This window comes from Neovison vison, chromosome 14, assembly GCF_020171115.1.
Source record: "Neovison vison isolate M4711 chromosome 14, ASM_NN_V1, whole genome shotgun sequence".
NCBI classification, from domain to species: Eukaryota; Metazoa; Chordata; class Mammalia; order Carnivora; family Mustelidae; genus Neogale; species Neogale vison.
The window spans coordinates 21,359,233-21,374,966 of record NC_058104.1 but is presented as its reverse complement, the minus strand read 5'-3'; the positions used below and the strand labels follow the sequence as shown (position 1 = coordinate 21,374,966).

General features: G+C 46.8%; 1 protein-coding gene across 13 annotated transcripts in view; it reads right to left on the bottom strand.

Moving 5' to 3' along the window:
- RBFOX1 (RNA binding fox-1 homolog 1) overlaps positions 1-15,734 on the bottom strand; it is a 1,452,832-nt gene that overhangs the window by 353,690 nt on the left and 1,083,408 nt on the right. Inside the window, exons 1-2 of one of the 13 annotated variants that reach the window (XM_044233295.1) lie at positions 10,226-10,267; positions 9,554-9,725 (exon numbers count right to left, since the gene is read on the bottom strand). The exons of 9 other annotated variants lie outside the window; for them this stretch is intronic. In XM_044233295.1, the coding sequence (XP_044089230.1) occupies positions 9,554-9,652 (99 nt within the window). In that variant the 5' untranslated portion in view covers positions 9,653-9,725; positions 10,226-10,267. 3 more of the 13 variants (XM_044233303.1, XM_044233306.1, XM_044233294.1) reach the window with 3 other exon arrangements.

The following is a 15,734-nucleotide window of genomic DNA, read 5'->3' as shown; positions in this document are numbered from 1 at the left end:
CCTGGCTACCTAACGTGGACTTCCACATGGTGTCTTCTACTGCTCACAGAGGACCCTCACGTTTTGAGTGGAACGGAAAGAAGACTTGAAGAAAGAAAAGAAAAAGACTGTTCTCAGGAATCCTGAGTCACATGTCCTGAACGGAGACCCCCAGTGGAAGGTTCTGCCATTGCACCATGGAGGAAAGAATTTTCTCCGCTCAACCCTTCCTAGTTTAACTTCTTTCTCATTGCAAACGAGTAAGGGGAACAGGAGGCCTGGGGGAAGAAGGAAAAAAGAAAGAAAGAGAGAGAGAAAGAAAAAAGTGTAGTTTTATACAGATTACTGGGATGAAAGAGCCTGTCAGAGGGTTTAAATAGAGACAACAGATCCAAAGCAAATTCACTTCCTTGCAAGAGGCTTTTCATTTCTAGAAATTTGAGGACTGGCCCAGAGGAAGACAGCTTTAAAACTAGGAGTCCCACACCTTGCTCTTTTGCTTCAGCATAAACAGGACGAGTGATCAGACGGCAGTGGGACACACGCTCCCTCTCACTGGAAAGATCCAGGGTCTGAAAACACATGCACCACTGGGACAGGACATCCCGAGCCCGGGGCGTTCGTCCGGGTGCCAGAGCCCAGCACCCTTCTGGGAACCCAGAAGGACTGCAGCAGGCCACTGCCATCGTTAAGCTTATGGGAATAAACTTCAGCATGTGCCCAAGTCCCCTGCATCACAGAATAATGACATTCTGAATGGAAATAAATGAAGCCCCTGCACTGTGATTCTGTCAGCTTTTGAAAGTAAATAACTTTGCTGGTGACAAGAGCAAGACAATTTTTATTTTCCCTCCTCCTGTCACAGAGCATTAATTGAGCTGTGCAGCCACATCACATCCGACACCACCAGCAGGTCTGACAGTTGACAGGAGGAGGAGGGAGAAGTCACCCAGAATAGGCAGGAGGGACTACAGAACCCAAGGGAGATGCCCTGACTCTGGGTGTCTGTGCCCTTGGGAGGCCAAGCACGTGGACGGGGAAGAAACAGAAAAGAAAAATGTATACTTGGCCTTGATAAACAGATGCTACTTTCCTCCAACACAGTCATTCATTCACTCATTCGTTCCTTTAACAAACATCTGGTGGCTTCTCCTCCATGTATCCAGCCACTGTGCTAAATTTCAGAATCTGTACCATCCCTCATCTTACAAAGCACAGTAGGAAATGGTGATTCCTAGCCTCGATTTCTAGAGAAGCAAGTAAAGACCCAAATCAAGTTGAGCAAAGTGCCCTTTGCTCAATCCATGTGGATCAGCTAATTGAATAACACGGTTGGGATTAAGCCCTCAGCTCATGACTTCTATCCTATATACACTCTAGAGATGCCAATATTTAAACTATGCTTTGGGGGCAGCCGACACCACTCGGTTGTAAAAGGGATGTAGTTTTCTCCTCTGAATTTTGCAAGACTCATGAGATGGACAGTTGGAAATATCCAAAAACAGGAAAGGTGGACCTGGCCGTTCATTCTGTTTATAGCTGCTGATCCTGTTTGCTGTTAATGAAAGACTCATCTTTTGGTGGGGAGATCCTTCAGCTCTCGGCCCTTACCCTTGCAAGAGAGCAGAGTTTGCCCCGTACCTGGATTCAGGCAGAGCAACAGAGTGCCCAGTTACCAAAGGGAAGAGGAGGGATCTCTGCTGTTGTTTCTGATAAGGGGAATCTAGTCCTCGAGGTGATTCCTGGGCAAACATCAAACGCCAAAAAAGAAAAGGCGCATTAAGACTAAACCTTTTGTGCATTTACTCATCAGTACTGGGAAAGCTGAGGCAGTTAAATCCTACAGCTGCCTGTACTTTGTTCCAGAGCAGCAAAGTGGGGGGAAAAAAGTCATTACGTCCCTGGGAACACACACTAACCTGAATGCTTTTCACTCCGGGTCCAATTCCTCATTTTGATTCTGTGTGTGTTCAGACACAACATAAAGAGCAGGATCAGACACAGGCTAAGGTGGCTCTCCCCTAGAGCCTGGTCAAGGGTTAGAGACCTCCACACCCACTCCTCAACACCATCATCTCAAAGGCCCATGCATGAGGTCGATGTTTAATATGCGGCCACTCCCCTTTACCTCCTACCCTGACCGCTGTCCTGCAGGGAGGGGAGCAGGCGACACAAAGCGGGTACTTAAAGTCCTGCCCTTTGCGAATGGGTCAGTGGGGGGAATGAGCAAATCCAGGTCTGACGTTAAAGAGGATTCCTAGGAAATCCAATGGACCAAGCCAATGTTGCCCAAAGTGTGGTCCTACGTTGATGGTTCACAAGATGGCACGCGCATACGCACCTTCATGGCCTCTCTGTGAGGACAGAAGCCTTTGGTAACCAAGAAAACCTCAAAGAGCAGCTGGCACCTATAGCTCGATGAACATGGAATGAATGAATGAATGAATGAATGTGTGAATGAGTAAATATTTCAAAGAACATCAGGAAAAAAAGAATATCTCAGCTATGATTCCATTTATTTATTTATTTATTTATTTATTTATCTATTTTTCATTTTCTGTTTGGCCAAATCTACTTTTAGGTTCAAAATAGAAGTTAATTTTAAAAATATTCAGCGGAAGATACTGCTCTGTTGCTCTGTGGATGAGTGGATCGGTAAACATTCGAAAGGAAATGCTTAAATGCTGGAAATCTGAGGAACCCTGGACCGGGTTTATTCCTTTCAGTGTAAGAAGCCCACTGTTGGAAGCACTTGGATGAGATTTTACCAACAGTCCTCTCAGTGTGCCACAAGGGAGGTCTTCTCCTGGCCTCCCTCAAGACCCTCTCTCCACCCCTGACCCACAAAGGTGTTTCCACACATTCCATGGGTTTCTCCACAACCCACGAGTGGTTTCCTCTTATCTAGGCAGAAGGCATTCATTTCTGTCCTTTGTCCTTCCCACTCGCCTCATTCCGGTACGGTCCCAGAGGTGAACAGAAAGCCTCTGCTCCACTCACAAGAGGCTGACACACCGGCACACGACCCACCTGCTCCACAAACGGCCTCCCTGTGCCTCTTGGCTCATCCACCCTCTTCTGTGCCTGCCCTTTCCCATCCCTCCTCACCCGCCGAATGCTCTGGTACCCTCAGGAGAACCATCACCTTCTTCTGCAGACCCTTGCCCCACTTACATTGTACCTGTCACCCTGTTTGTTTCCCGCCAAGCACTCCACAACCTGAAAAACACCCTCTTGATTCACTTAACTTGCACATCGCCCGTCCTCCTTCCAGGGGAACGCCTGCTCCGTGGGGGCGAGGACCTTTCCTAACTGATCTGCTGGGCTAGTCTCAATGCTGCCAAAACTGTCTTGTGGGGCCAAATGAAAGGATGGATAAAAGCAGTGAATATGTCATCCTATAGATCTGTGGAAAGCAGTGGCAATTGCCAGCAAATCCAAATGTACACATGCATGCATTCATTCATTCCTCCCTTTATCTTTGCGTTGAACAACTTCTGTGTCTCAGGCTGACTTGGGCCTTGTGGCTAGAGTGACAGAATGGAGAAGTCTCTACCCTCATGCTGCCTCCAGTCTAACAGGTCAGAGGAAGCCTAGCAAACATGCTTTGTGAAGTGTTCGGTGCTGAACAAATACAAGACATGTCAGTTAACAAGACTGGCATTAGAAGTGGGATCCCAAGCAATAGAGAGTAGGCATCTGCTTTTCCTCAGCCAGGACCAAGGAATCAGGGCCTCAGTAGGCCAGGAGGACCAGAAATGACGGTGAAACCCCTTTCCCCAAACCCTGCCAGAAGCCAGAAAGTCCCAACCACAGAAGTTCTTTTCCTACCCCTGGGCCAGGCCCAGGGATCGGGTTTGGGGATCCTTGGGGGACGTCCCCTCTCTGAGTTGCTCCCTGCCGGGGCAGCCTACAGGTTCGCTGCTCATTTCTCTAGCTCGCTCCCACTCAGCATGGTTGAAGGGCCAGGGTGGGGACCCTCCTGAGCTATTGTGCCTGCGAGCTGACCCTGGCTGACACAGCCTCTGTCACTGGGGCCCGCGCATCATGGAGCCAGACACAGGCCAGCGCTCGGCCAGGCAAAGTTCTCCCGGGGAGCTCCCGGAAATAGGGAACTTTATTGATGAATGGAACTTTCTTTGCTTTTCTTAATTGAATTAAACAGCACACTGGGACACCTCTCCTCGTCCATTAAAAAGGTCTCTGCAGATGGGGCAATTACGCCCACGCTTTGTCAGCTCAGCCTCCTTCCCGGGATGACATCTCCCGCGCATCACCCAGCCCCCTTAGGCACCGATGCACCAACCTGATTTTGTTTACAATGCTGCAATTTCTTTCTCTTCCAGAAGACTATTATTTGCCTGACAAACTACACTGTTTTTACCCGGCCAATATGAATAAACAAGCATTATGTTTCCTCTTGGGGCAGAGAGCCTGGTTAAATGAATCAGAAAACCCTAAAAAAGATTGTCTACCCTCAGTCCATCAGCTACCGGACAATTACTCAAGGGCCAGCTGTAAGGAAAACAGATGGCATGTGAGCGCCAATAACACGGGCTTCCTCCACTCGGGCAAAGGCAGAAAAGCAGCCGCTTGTACGTTCTCGCACGGAAAAAGCGCCGCGAAATGGCAGGCAGAGCTGCCGAATGGCGCAGGACTCGGGTCTGCGGGCTAGCAGATGCTTGCAATTTCCAGTAGCGAATGTCAGACTAAATAATCTTAAGGCAGAGGCGGCCCAAGTAACCTTGCGGCCAACACCGCTCCCCACCCTCAACCCCCATGGTCCCCAAGTGGGAGAAATCCAGGAGAAAAGCCAGCCCACCTGAGATGCGGGCCTCTCCAGGCTAAGGAGAGCCCCCACAGTTCAGGCCTCCTCCCCTTTGTGGGAAAATTCAGGGAAATCAGAGGGAATGGGTTAACTTGCTGAATTATGTCATAGGATCTCTCCGGAAAGAGACACAGGGACCTGTGTTCTATTAGACAGTCACCCAGGCCTAGAAGTGTGCTCATTCTGGCCACTTAAATTCCTTAAACAATTCAGACATGAAGATAATCTATCCTAATTCTTTTCTGCGTTATTGACACTATTGACTACCCCCAATCCACAGCACAATCTAATAAATCAACAAGGGATTAAGCCAAGAAGAAAGAAGGTGATAAAATACCATTTGGCCCCCCTATAAATCATCAGACAGAGCAGCGCGAGGTAAGTAACTGGAATGAGAATTGAACTTTTCCACACAGCCATAATTGTTATGGCCCACCTAACGTTTCCCAAATTTATAACCGTGGCTGGTGCAAGGGGGCCGTCCCCCTCCTCCAGCCTTACTCTGGGAACCCACCTTCCCTGTGACTCTGCTGTGAGAACCACTTTCTAATTAAAGACAGAAAGGGTTGATATGCAGGTTTCAGTTCAATTGCTTTCGATCTGAAGATGTCCACGGTGAGCAATGGTTTCATTTACCAGGAATTACCCTTTGTACAAACCACTTCACTATTTAAAACAAACCACATGGATCATCATTAAGTGGGAAAAATTACCAATCTTCGGATATTGACAGTGGCATGGCCCACTTTAAAGACCCCTCCCCCCTTTGAATGTGGATTTTAAGCATTTTGACTTGTTTTTAAATTTAGGCTGATAAAAAGGTTCTGAGTGAATAAAATTTGACAGATGAGAAGCTTTCTTTGAACAGGACAGGGAGACACTGATGGTGGTGTAGAAATAGGGAAAAGTAAGTTAATATGTTACTTATCCTCTTTCAGGGAGTTAGAACTCAGTGTGAATCACGACCCTGAAGGAGATCTGACACGTACTGTGCATCAGAAAACAAACCTTGTCCGCTCTGTCCATAGCCTTGCTATACCCCACCATGTGATGGATGCTGTTTGGTCTAGTTCCCTGTGCCTTAGGATGGGAAAGCATCTCCAGAGTTCTGTGTGTGTGTGTGTGTGTGTGTGTGGTTGTTTTCTGTTTCTCCGTGAAAAATAAAGCACATTCCTTTTCGACCTAGCTTGTAGAAACTCCCCACATTTGGAATCTGTATTCAGAATTTCCCTTCAAAGCAAGGGTGTTTAAGTGGGTAGCCCCTTTGGGATTCTGGGAAGATTCCAAAGTGGGGAGATGTGGGCTTGCTGTTCTTCTCACATGGGAAAAGATCTGCCATCAAAGGAGATATCCAATAAAGCCACTGCAGTGTGTCAAGAACAGAGACCGAAGCAGGGACTTCCCCTGGACGGCAAGATTGAAGTCAGAGGCTCCAGAGCTTCTCCTGCCTGAGAATGGTCTACAAGCACAAGAGAGGTGCTACGTCCTAGAGGTAGCCGGGTGTGTAGACGCACATGTGTACCCAGTGTACATATGCACATGACGGCACTGTTGGATTTGATATCTATCCCGTCTTGCAATTCCAAACTATGGCACTATCTCCGATGTTAAGAGAGAGAAGGAAGATTAAAAAACAAAGGAAGAAATCTTAACTATCGGGGAATAGCCACCTAAAGCAGAGGTACTGGGGAATATAAATAAACGAAACGGAATGGGTCTAAGAATTTAAACATCGCAGTGGCCTCTCCCTTGGCCTGAATAAATAAGTTCTTCATGGCAAAAGGGTTATGTCATTTTCACTGGGTCATTCATAGTAGACTCAGGTGTTGGGGTATCCCAACTGATTTTTGTTTTTATGAATTGTCTCCAGAACAGATCTGGGAGAGTGTAGGGGGAAAGGCTAGATGTCATGGCCGAGTCAAAGAAAGCAAATGATGAAGGGGTTTTCCTTAGACACTGGGTGAGAAATACGCGCTGTAGGAACTTCATTCCGGGAGAAGACATTTCGGTGAAAAAGCCCCTGATCAGAGCGTGTGCGTTTATAAAACAGAATGAGAAAGCCTCCAAAATAAGATCGTTGTGTTTTAATTACCATTTTCTTATGTAATTGGTGATCTGAAATGACGAAGATTCCTGAAAGCGGCTTACTTCAGAATAATAGTAAAATAAAATGTTTCTAATGCAGGTGTTCTTTCTCAGAGATGTTGCCTGACTCAGGCATTTGATCAGCATACTCCGAGAGTCCACATTAGCCCTCTGATCATCAAAATTAAATAGAGATACAATCTCTGGCCACAGAGATAGCTATAGGTGAACAGCAGATAGGAAACATAGTGGCGCTATATGGATAGAAGATGTACGGATGGTTATCAGGAAGTGGTCTGTGGAGACTGAAGTGAACTATCTCACACCCTTCATCAGCCAATGGTCCGGACAGCTACATAAAAGCAGTGACAGGGGACTTCTACACAAACATGGCAGCACCGGGGAGTAGAGATGACCTGAAGGTATAGCTCTCCGGCCCTGACCACGAGCCTTAGGCAGGGTGGGAGGTGTGGCTGGAAAACCAATTCTCAAACAGACAGGCAAAAATAATTGTCTGCCTGCACTATACTTTAGGCATTCAGTGAAACTCAGAAAAAATACATACATGCGCGCACACACACACACACACACACACTCGCACACCGCATTCTGACGCTGTGTCCCAGCATCCCCTTATCAACACTTTCACTGAAAGCCTCGCAAGCCCTTCCTTTCTGGAGGGGGCTGCATCCCAAAGCACATTTCAAAACCCACCTCCATCCATCTTCATGTGGAGCCACGATGCTGCTTTAGTCACTTCTAAATATATGTTATGGCTGCCAACATTCCCTTTGAGCCTCCCCTTGTCAGGGCAGGAGCGTTTTCCCTCCTAGGAGAGACTGCCTGGCGGGGGCTGAGAATGGCTGCATTTATCCCATAGACTTGTCCTTTTCATGGCAAGAAGAGCCTCTCACTCAAACTCACTGCCTTCTCTCCTAAGTTGTGCCTAAATGCGCAAGCCCATTTAACAATCTACAAGGAGGAAACACCAATTTATTAGAAAGAATAATGCACAAAGAAACAGGGAGAACATGGAATAACTAGAGCACCGCACTTGTTAAGTAATGTTGTTCAAATTAATTAATAAATAACATGAAAGAAGTGAATAGAGGAAGGAAAAGATCAACTCATATTAATAATTTGATTAAATTCAAGTGAGGCTGGGCATCTGTAGAAATGCTCATTAGGATAGTCTTCTGGTGGGTAGCTGGTATAAAACACACAACACACACACACACACACACAGGCATTCACAGCAAAGGTACAGAGATGGTAGAAGCAGATGAATCATATAATATGTTACCAATAGGCTCTTGGGAGATGTTTTCTGGCACAATTTGCTTAATGAGAAATGGAATAAAACAATATTTAAAAGGATAAACCAATTTGTTCCTGAGCTATTAAAACAACAAAAAGAAAAGGCTGTTCTCCAAAGGGCTTCCAACAGAAAATATGCCATAGAAACATTTTCTGGAGGCAACCAACTCCATAACAAATTACCCAAATGTTCAAAACAGAATTTTGACATTTTATGAATACATATATTCCTACAACGCAGATTGAAATTGAGGGTCTTTGGGGAAGGAGGCCCCTCCGAACACTTGTGAAGGAAGTTTTGTCAGCTACAATACCCCACACACTTAACAAACGGTTCTCGTGAAGGGAGTCCATCGAAAAACATAAAATGACTACAACCGCTGTTAACTCTTCACAGAGCAGGACCGTGATACTGGGCAGGGAACAGGACTGTACCTGCGCGACAAAATCTTTCCAACCCTGCCAATTCACATGGACAGCCTCTGCCCAGAGACCCAGAACTAAGCTTGTCCCCCACCCCCTACCAGGCGACAGTATAGCTGCTTCTCTAGACCAGTGACCAACTTAGGCAGCAGCCCTACTAGTAAAGAGGGAGAAACAGAGAGGGTCCGAGGGAAACACCCAGAGGAAGACTGAGAGAAACACAATGAAAGATTCTGATGTGCACACAGAATGGAAAATAAAACAAACACAGAATCCTTCAGGAAGACCATTAAAGGAGAGTGGAGGAGGGGAGGGGAAAAAAAGCCTTTACACATGCCAACAAAGACAGCATCCTAAACCACTGCCTTCATCACAGCATGGCCAGCGAGTTTGGAGGCAGATTCCAGGGCTGACACGCTCCAGAAACCCAAAGGCTCAGATCCCAAGCAGACTGAATAAAGCACAGCCTAGACAAACTTAAGAAAACAAAAATACTGAGCACACACACATACATACAGGTCTTTTCACCCCTATTAAAACAGCTAAATTAATCCTCCAGGCAGGGGAGTGCCTCCACAAAGATCCAAACTCTTAGCATCAAAGGGTCTCAGACTCAGGTCCTCACCCGCGGAAGACATAAGAGAAATGCAAGTAAAAGAAAATGCAGTTTGAAATTTTAAACTCCCGGCACCCAGGCTCAGAATCAGGCGTTCAAAGTACTCAAAGAGGTGCAAAAACAGCGGGGCGCGGGGCGCCTGGGCTCCGCAGAGAACTAGGGGCCCGGATCCACCCCTCCCATCCGAAAGCACAAGCCCCCTCCCCAACCCCCTCCAGGGTCCAAAGCGCAGCCCAGCGATGCGGGTACCCAGTCCGCGGAGCCTGAGCCCCGGAGGCAGCCACCGAGGGAAGAGCGCGCCTTACCTGCTGTAAGTACATAAAAGTCAAGGCACACGAGAGCTGGGGACACATGCCCACGTTGGGGAGCGCCACGCAGGTGGCCCCCGTCAGAGGATGCTGCATCGTTTCTCTCTGGCGCCCGCCGAGCACGAGTGGGGGACGCTCGCGTGCAATCACGCTGCTCTTTGCCTGGTCGCTACAATGTTGTTGTTGTTGTGGTTTTTTTTTTTTCTTTTTAATTTTGCTGATTATCTAAGTCAAAACCCGGTGGCCGTCCCTCCTCTTCTCTCTCTCTTTCTCTCTCTCCCTCCCCCCGCCGCACCCTGCGCGCGCCAGTCCCTCCTCGCTGGCTTCCTTCCCTTCGGGTTTGCTAGATCGTGGCGTTCATCTGCCTCCAACTAAGACACTCCAGAGGGCCGGGAAACTATTTTGTTGCCTTCTTGGTTGTACCCTTTCCCCGGTTTGTTGGGCCTGCTTTCTGATGCCCCGCAAAGTGGACGGTGCCCCCACCCCACGCCCCCCCCCACAACCCCGTGAAGATGACAAGAACAGGCAAAGGCAACTTGTAGGGGAGGGGGAGGGGGTGGATGCCCTCCCGTAGATGCTGGGGGTGGGGTGGGGGGAGAAAGCTACGGGCGAAAGAGGGAGGGGAGAAAGGAGAGAGAGAAAGAGAGAGAGAGAGAGATTTTGACTCACACTGAGGCTCAGTCCGTTGGTGCTGATGCTGCCTGCTTCCTCATTTGTCAAAATGGGTCCAGGGGCAGGGTTGGCTTTTTTTTTTTTCCCCCCTCCCCTCTGCTCCCCCCTCCAAAACGACTCACCAAAATTCAAATTGTGTCTGCTAAAAATCTCCGCGGGGCGGGTGAGGAAGTGAGAGAGCGCCCCACGTCGCCAGCATCCGGGCGGCAAGGGGGACAATTAATGCGATTGCCCAGCTGGGACCCAGACTCTTTAGATGTTGGTGGCGGTTTGTTTGCCCGACTCGTTGAAAATAAACACAGAAATGGGATTCCCCTTCGGAAGAGTGCTGAGACGAAGCCAGGGGTTGGGGGCACGGGGAGCTGAGGGTTGCGGCGCCTGAGGGAGGGCGGATTCTGGGGGGCCCCCACCGCCGGCAGAATGGCGAGGCAGCGACGCGCCCCCAAGGCTTTGGGGCGCAGCTTTCGCTCTGCGCCTTGCCTTGGCTGTGCAGGCAGCGGCTAGCACTTGAACCAGCCTGAGCCACTGAATGGGGAAACCGCCCTGGCTGGCACGGGAGTCAGCCCTGTTGGACTAACTAATACACCAGCCCCGGGTGAAGGCGAGGGGGCTTCTCCGGCCCAGAATCCTTGCTCTTCTCAAATTATAAATGCACAGGGTGGGGAAGTCCGTGCCTGATAAGCCATTACTCTGTGGGCTGCAGCGGGCAAATTACAATGGTTTTATTTATTTTATTTTTTCTTGCCTGGCCAGCCCTCCTTGGCCAAATTAGCATTCTGCTCTTGTAGAAGGATCTCCCCCTTCCCTTTATTTTATGAAGTAATAATTATTCATTAGTAGATTTCGTTAGTCTTTATGCAATAAAATAGGATGTGATCTGCAAATCAAAAGAAAATATTAAGACTCTAACGCATCGTTGGTCCCCACAGGAAAAAAAAAAAAAAGCACGTTCTTGGCAGCAGTAAAATCATGATCAGGAATAGTAGCCATATTTTTTGAAATAGATTTTGACCCGGTGATTGGATTTTCTTTTTCTTTTTCAGAGCAAGAGGCTGTCTGAACATCATCTTTTTTGATTCTTGGGTCCCAGGCAAGAAACCTGGCTGGGGCCTTGCCGCTGGCCTGCAGGATAGAGCAGACCCCACACCCTGAGAGGCATGAGATCAGCCCAGGAAGGAGCACCTGGGGCAGGACCAGGGGACGGGCCTCAGGGGGACATCCCTGCTGACTCCTCCGTGGGGCTCATGGAGCCACTCTTAGCCAAAGGGCTCCTTCTGAACTGAGCCATCAGCTTGAAAGGCAGCACTCACTTTGCAGGCTAATCAAAATGCTTTCTGAAGAAAAGGAAATTAATTATTCCACAGCTCCATTTTTTGTTGTTCTGTTTTGAAATGCCATCGATAACTCTAAAGTCTTTGCTATGCCAACACCAGGCCCCGAGCGGCCTTCTTTCTTCTCTTTGCTTTGCAAAACCAGTCCCTCCAACACCCTGGCACTCACACAGCCTGTCGGTTTAGAGGGGCACGCTACCATGTTTCACCCGGAGCAGAGGTTGCTATGGGGTTAGGGGGCTTCTGGCTGGTATTTTACGCTGCTGGGTTGGGGGGCAGTATTTAGTGTGAAAAATCCTTGCTATATGTTGTCTAACAAATCACCTTCACTGGGCAAGGTCTCATTCACAAATAAACTGCTTCACTCTTTTCCTTCTTTTCTTACTTTCTGCCTGTCTTTTATTTATTTTATTATTTTACAATTCACAAAACCAAAGAGAAAGCCATTCCACAAAACACACCTGGAAAAAAAGGTCAGAGATTCTGCTTTTTAACTCCCTACTCTCTCCTTCCCATGCTTTCCAGTCTGTTCTACTGATGGGGGTTCACTTAGCTTACTTCATTTTTTTTTTTCCTTGCTGGCATTGGAAAAGCTTGCAAATGCCCCAGGAAGAGGACAGAATTTTCCCTTCAGCTCATTTTCATAAGAAACACGATAAATAATACATGGCACTTTAATAAGACCTTATCTGAATGGTTTAATGAAAAACAAATACATTATGTAAAGAACCAATAACTGTTCTCGGCTGCGCTGAGCCAACACTGGTTTTCCGGTCCGTTTTCTCTTCAAAGTTGAAAGCCCTCAGTGGTGATTGGATTCTTATGGACCCATTTTGCAATAATGGCTCAGACTTCTCTTCAAACCTGGGACTTCCCAGCCAGGCACACTGGAAGTCTGCGGAATGAACCCATGCAATCCAGACCTTCTAGATTCATCTCAAAATGATATGGAGCCATTCTGTGGACGACCAAGTCTGAGCATCCCTGCACGAGTGGGTACAGGGAGACAAGCACGCCCCTGCACACACACCCCCCCCAATATGGCAGCTGCACAAAGGAGCAGGCAGGGAAGAGTCTACAGCTAACATCAGTGCAAGTTAATCAAGCAAAGAGCATCCAATGACCGTAAATCAAAAGGTAATGCCGTATCTGCAAATACTGCTCACTTGATGACAAAATTCTGCCAGCCTTTCAAGCAGCATCTGGGGATGCTGACTTTGAATTCCATCTCAACAGAGACTCAACAGAGACATCTTTCGATGTGAAAGACCCACATCGATGCCGCTAGCCCCAGATGATTCCTCCACGTCAATAAATGGGAGAAGCGGGGAAAGAAAACACTCTTCTGTCTCTACAAAGACTCCCTGGGCACTTGGGATCACCTGCGTGTAGATAGTCCATGCGCAATCAAGGGGTACCATCCTGTCTAGCAGCTACAAGGACCCTTCACTGAACGCTCACACGTCCCCTGTAGGAAGCAGAGAGTGCAGGGAAAACCAGCAATGAACACCATCTCCAAAGGAAAGTTTCTTAAGCAGAAGGCCGCTGCTCAAGTTTTAATTTGACCCATACAACAGGGTTTGTAACTTTTTCCTTCCCTCTAATCTGCCAGCTACTTAAAAGAATAAAAGAAATCACTATGGTTTTTATTCTCTTTCATAAATCCTTATTGTCACTTCCTAAGGCTGTCAGAAGAGCAGGCATTTCACTAAAGTGGGATCTTCTAGGGGGGTTTTCATGCCCCAGAGCAAGAAAAATTCTGGTTAGAGAGCAGGACTTCTTGATCTTAAATGTAATTACCTGTGCTGGGGTTAGCTCCCTGACAATGTCCAGGACTGGCTCAGAAGTATTTTCTTCTAGCTTCCACATTTTGATAGGGGCAGCTCCCCAGGCCAATCTTCAGGAAGGTGAGAATTAAAGTATCTGCAGAAAACTTTATCTCTGCTACAAGCCCTTTGAGTCACCTACTTGCTCAACTACTTGGAGGACATTTAGCGTTGACTGCATTCCAGGCCCTGTTCTAGCCAGTTTTTTTTCATCTGTAAAATGGGGCTAATAATAGCTTCCTCACAGAATTGCAGCAAGGCTCAGAGTTTTTTCCTCCCTAATTCATGGGCCATCACAATAAAAATTTAAAAACAGTGGAGAGAGCGCATGAAATTAACAACTTAAAAATTGTTTACCAAGTTAGTACTCACACATACATGCACACACACGCACACACACACCATCTGTCATCATCATCATTTCATAAAGGAAAGGGCATTTTATACCAAAAAGTAAGAAGGACATAATCTCAAAATAAAGGACAGCCCTTCAAATTGATTAAATTTAGGTCTATTAAAATTTTCACTAAATTGCCCTTAATTTTCTCATTTAGCTGCAGTCTGTTGAAAATGTCATTATGGCATCAGATGGATCCGTGGATCAGCATTTGGGACCACCAAGATAATGAATGGAAAGCGCTTCCCAGCACAGGCACCGGCACACCGGGCATCAACACATGCTCACCGTGGCGGGGACGCCTGTGAACAATAGACAGTTACACCCACGAGGACTGGATAACGACCCTCCTCACCCCGAAAGACTCGCCGCAGCAAACCAAACCAAACACTCTGCTCAATTCTTAGCGCCCTGAGCCCCAGAGTCGCAAGTCTTTCACAAGGGGGGAGCTTAATAAAAGTCAGAAACGTGGATGATGAAAAAATAATGAATACTGTTTTTCTGAAAATAAATAAATCAATTTAATTTTTTAAAAAAAGTCAGAAACGGGTGGGATTGGTGGAACCACCCGAGTTCCTTCATTTTCCTCAATGACCCGGTGGCTGCGGCCCTGTTCATTCAAGGCCACCTGAAATATGAGAGCTGTGTGAAGTCTGTGGGAACACCTTCCAGCTCAGAGGAGGGCACGCAGCATTCTGTGAAGCCTGGGATACTTCTTGGAAGTCTCACTGCCACTGGGTGAGGAGTCCCGGCTCTGTCTTATGTTTCTACGGCTGCTGTTCAAGATCTACGGAGTTATAAGCTCTTAAGATCTTAGTTTCATTCTAACAGGGAATGATAATTGTGCCTTCCTAATTAAGTTGTTAAAAGATAAAATAATGTAATACACATGAGTTCTGAGATCGGTGCCTATCACCTAGCAACGACTCAGTACATACCAGCAACTATTAGCATGGATTACTTTTATTCTCGTGCCCTGACTCGTTGATGCCATAGACATTCCTCTTTTTTCTTTCTTTTTTTGCTAAAAATCACACAAACAAGACCAACAGAGTCAATCTATTTATGAAACAACTAAATCTAAGTGCAATTTTTTTTTTGAGAATTCTTTCAAATGATATGGGATGTATACAAAAATGTATACCCATTATTACCTTTCTGCCCTGGTCTTCTGAGTACAACAATTTATTTAACCTTGCCAATGCATCAGATGAACATCAACTTTCATAGTAGTGCTTGTTGACTAAATTCGTCACCAGCTGTATCTCCTAAAATTTCAGGTCAAGTCTTTTGCTACTTTGGGGGGACCGACAGCGGTAACACGCAAAGAGATAGCTTCTGGCCAATATGGTTACCATATTGTTTCTTGAACTTCCCCCAAAGGCTATGAGGTGGGTTTTCACTGCCCCAGTTTATGTAAGAAGGAAATGAGGCTCCAAGAGTGCACACCTGAGCCTGCAAATAAGGGACGGGGGCAGTGTTTCCAATCAGGGCTGTTGAACAAAAAAGCCAGAAAATATTCTTCCCATCATCACGCTGTCCCGTAGTCATAGAGACACTTCTTCCAAATCATCACTGTTCATCACCAACATGTTATGTATCATTTGGGGCAATATCTAAACCTAACAATCACTAATCTGGAGCATTATTCTATGTCTTTATAGCTGCAAGATTTCCTCTTTCAGGAATCTTATCAGTCCCCTTGGCCACCAAACTTTCCCTAGCTTTCTTGTCCCTACTTGATTATAGGAGGAGTAAGTCCCACCCCACTCACAATGTAGCTTAAGCTCTTCTGAATAAAGAAGTAAATAAGTAGATATGTAAATACATAAACCAATAAAATTAATAAATACATTTTTTAAAAAGATTTTATTTATTTATTTGACAGAGAGAAATCACAAGTAGATGGAGAGGCAGGCAGAGAGAGAGAGAGAGGGAAGCAGCCTCCCTGC